Source organism: Rhinopithecus bieti, unplaced genomic scaffold (assembly GCF_001698545.2).
Source record: "Rhinopithecus bieti isolate Rb0 unplaced genomic scaffold, ASM169854v2 scaffold_24377, whole genome shotgun sequence".
Taxonomy (NCBI): domain Eukaryota; kingdom Metazoa; phylum Chordata; class Mammalia; order Primates; family Cercopithecidae; genus Rhinopithecus; species Rhinopithecus bieti.
In genome coordinates this window covers 1-3,861 of record NW_016811039.1, presented here as the reverse complement: position 1 = coordinate 3,861, position 3,861 = coordinate 1, and the positions used below count along the sequence as shown (strand labels likewise).

The 3,861-nt window shown below is 49.3% G+C and overlaps 1 protein-coding gene across 1 annotated transcript; it reads left to right on the top strand.

Annotated features, from left to right (window-relative positions):
- The first annotated feature begins 401 nt into the window (after positions 1–401).
- POU3F4 (POU class 3 homeobox 4) lies at positions 402–1,942 on the top strand. The gene has a single exon (XM_017893389.1). It carries the CDS (start codon positions 460–462, stop codon positions 1,543–1,545), a length of 1,086 nt encoding a protein of 361 aa, XP_017748878.1. The 5' UTR covers positions 402–459; the 3' UTR covers positions 1,546–1,942.
- Positions 1,943–3,861: the final 1,919 nt, after the last annotated feature.

The window sequence follows — 3,861 nt, the reverse complement described above, 5'->3', positions numbered from 1 at the left end:
CTTAAACTTGTTTTACTTTTCTTTATTTAGATTAATCTAAATAATCAAAAAGGAGTTCTACAACCTTAATTTTCCACCTCACTCTAACTGCCCCCCCACAGCACATCTCTCACATCTTTTCCCCATCAACATAAACCCCGGGGTGGGGGGGGGGGTGGTGATCAAATGTACGGCCGCCACTCTGCGCTAGGCAGCCAATGGGGCTGAAAGATTGATTCACTTCCTGCTTGGGTCTCATTGAAACTCCGGAGATTCACCAGCCTAATTTGGAAAGCTAGCCCGACCTCCCGCACCGCTATTGGCCGGGCTTACTCCTGGCCAGGCCGAGACGCGCTGCGATTGGCCGTAGTGGGTGCCGGTAACCCGTGCCAGCGTCTTTGGCTCCCCCGCACCGTAGATGTCAAAGGCTGAAGCTGCTCCCTTTGCCACATTATAACTAGTAGGGGATCCTCACCGACCATGGCCACAGCTGCCTCGAATCCCTACAGCATTCTCAGTTCCACCTCCCTAGTCCATGCGGACTCTGCGGGCATGCAGCAGGGGAGTCCTTTCCGCAACCCTCAGAAACTTCTCCAAAGTGATTACTTGCAGGGAGTTCCCAGCAATGGGCATCCCCTCGGACATCACTGGGTGACCAGTCTGAGCGACGGGGGCCCATGGTCCTCTACCCTGGCCGCCAGCCCCCTGGACCAGCAGGACGTGAAGCCCGGGCGCGAAGACCTGCAACTGGGTGCGATCATCCATCACCGCTCGCCACACGTAGCCCACCACTCACCGCACACTAACCACCCCAACGCCTGGGGGGCGAGCCCGGCACCGAACCCGTCTATCACGTCGAGCGGCCAACCCCTCAACGTGTACTCGCAGCCTGGCTTCACCGTGAGTGGCATGCTGGAACACGGGGGACTCACTCCACCTCCAGCTGCCGCCTCTGCACAGAGCCTGCACCCGGTGCTCCGAGAGCCCCCGGATCACGGCGAACTGGGCTCGCACCATTGCCAGGATCACTCCGACGAAGAGACGCCAACCTCTGATGAGTTGGAACAGTTCGCCAAACAATTCAAACAAAGAAGAATCAAGTTGGGCTTCACGCAGGCCGACGTGGGGTTGGCGCTGGGCACACTGTATGGTAACGTGTTCTCGCAGACCACCATCTGCAGGTTCGAGGCCTTGCAGCTGAGCTTCAAAAATATGTGCAAGCTGAAGCCCCTGCTGAACAAGTGGCTGGAGGAGGCTGATTCGTCCACAGGGAGCCCGACCAGCATTGACAAGATCGCTGCACAGGGCCGCAAGCGCAAGAAGAGGACCTCCATCGAGGTGAGTGTCAAGGGCGTACTGGAGACGCATTTCCTCAAGTGTCCCAAGCCTGCCGCGCAGGAGATCTCCTCGCTGGCAGACAGCCTCCAGTTGGAGAAAGAAGTGGTGCGTGTCTGGTTCTGTAATCGAAGACAAAAAGAGAAAAGAATGACTCCGCCAGGGGATCAGCAGCCACATGAGGTTTATTCGCACACCGTGAAAACAGACACGTCTTGCCATGATCTCTGACTGGAGGAAGCGAGGAGGCGGCCGGCCGCACTGGGAGCAGCGCGGATTTCTCTTTCTCTCTCACTCTCTTCCTCTCATTCTAGCATTCTTTATTATTTCTCTCTCTCTCTCTCTCTCTCTCTCTCTCTCTCTCTCGTTCACTCGCTCTCTCGTACTCTCTTTCCCCTCCTTTCCTTTTTCTTCCGTTCCCCTTTCTTTTTCTTTCCCTTCTTCTTCCCTTTCCTTTCTTCTTTCATTTCATTTTATTTCCTTTCCCCTTCTCTTCCCTTTCATTCCTTTCCTTTCTTTTCCTTTTTTTCCCTTTCCTTTCCTTTCCTTTCCTCTCCTCTCCTCTCCTCTCCTCTCCTCTCCTTTCCTTTTCGTAAGAGGTTCTAACTTCTGTTGACAAAGGAAACACATACTCTCGCATTCAGGCTTCTCAATGCTGATACACATCTATATTAAGCAGTCCAAGCTGGGATCTCATATTCCTGGCTCCCCGGGCAACAGTTCCCTTTAGCCTTTTCTGCTGATCAATACATATTGTTTACTTAGAGTAAGGTTTGTTTGGTCGCTCCTCTCTGGGAAGAACAAGGAGTGGGATAACGTGGGGGCGGGGTGGGGCGGGGGAGGGATTGGGAAGACAGATGTGTGCCTCTGAATAACCTTTCAGCGCCTTGGTTATAGCAGCTGTATTTCAGGTGAAATTTGTTTTACAATAGACTAGTTTTGCATTTTTAAAAACTTCTATAGCGTTTCTAAATGTCTGCGGTGTTTTACTACAATCTGTACACAATATTTGTGAGATAATTTGTATCTAATCGACCACTCCATGTTATTATTGCTATTATTACTACTACTTCGTTGAGCTGATGGCTTTTTAATTGCTTAGAAAAGGGAGGAGATGAATGGGAATAGGCGGAGAGAGAGATGCCTATCTACTCACCCGCCTTTCCGAATCTGTACGAGGAGGAGAATACAACGAAGAAAGTTATTGATGATGATATTGGTTATATTTTTTTCCGGGGTGGAGTGCCTAGGAAGGGCAGAATAGAGAAGCCTATTAGGTTTGCAAACTAGTGCGAAGTAGCAGCGGAGATTTCGCAGCTTTCTGCCCTCCCTCCTGGAAGTGTGGAGCCCCCGCAGGCTACCACAGCACAGATCCAGATATCTGAGAAAGATTCCACGGCAACGCTGGGCCAAAGAGGTGGCCTGACAGTCTGGGAGGGCTCCGCACCCACCGGAGTCCTGGATTCCTGCGTGCAGAAATCCAGGCCCCCAGCCTCGCTAGGGCGACCTCCCGCGCGACCTCACTTCGGCCCTACTAGAGGAAAGNATATATATTAAATCTCTGAGTGTATGTGTCTCTCTGCGTGTGTGTGTGCGCGCGCAAACGTGTGTGTGTAGATAGCTGTGTGTATCGTGTTACTATGTACAGAAACAAAAAGTACAAAAAAAAAATCTCGCTAGGTTGTGTAGAGATCCCAAAAATATGCAGTTGCTGTGGCTTTATTGCTAGCTAGTATCCACACGCCAGGTCCTCATTCCCAAGGAGCACACACTTGTGAGGCCAGCCAAGCACCCAACACCCAGCCGCCGCCGGCCAGACCTGGCTGGGGGCGCTGCACGCCACTGCTGGCCACCTAGTCCGGCCTTTAGGCGCAGCTGCTGTAGACAAAGCTTCAAACTACCTAAGGACCAGAAAGCCCGGGTCCGTTGTCGAGGATGCGTTAGTATGAGTTGTCAGGCCTCTGGTCCACCACACTGTGTCTCCCTCAGCTGCAGGTCTAAGAGCATGTGTTAATTCAAATCCCGGACCCTTTTACTTTTTTCGTCAAGTCTCTGCATTCTGGTGGTAATTAGGTTTTTAGTTTTGGGATTTTTTCCCCCCACATTGAGTTCATGTTTTACAACTGTTGGGAGTTTTTTGTTCGTTTCGATTTTTTTTCTTTGCAGTTAATTGCTGTGGTTCGAACCTGAGTTAACCCAAATACTTCCGCCGACTTTATAACTGTACAGTTTTGTATATTAACGTTTTTGAAGTTATTAATTTAAAGAAGGTCATTTAGTTTATTCATTTAGTAACTGATGTATAATAAACGCTATTTTCATTAAGAGTTGCTTTTTCAACTATTTTATTCAAATTGCCTATTGCAGTTGCCAACAATTATTTATTTTCAATAAATTCTGCATTGTGTTTAAAAGGAAATTCTTTCACAGATAAGTTGGATGTCAAAAAGAAAACAATTTGCTGTAATGTTTGATGTGAAGTTTTAGTCAAGGGGTTTATATTGACGCAATATTTTATTGTTGTAAAAGATTAAAAAGGTTTAAATA

Bases quoted from the DNA above. Each gene is read 5' to 3' on its own strand.
- POU3F4 (XM_017893389.1), top strand. From the start codon at position 460: ATGGCCACAGCTGCCTCGAATCCCTACAGCATTCTCAGTTCCACCTCC.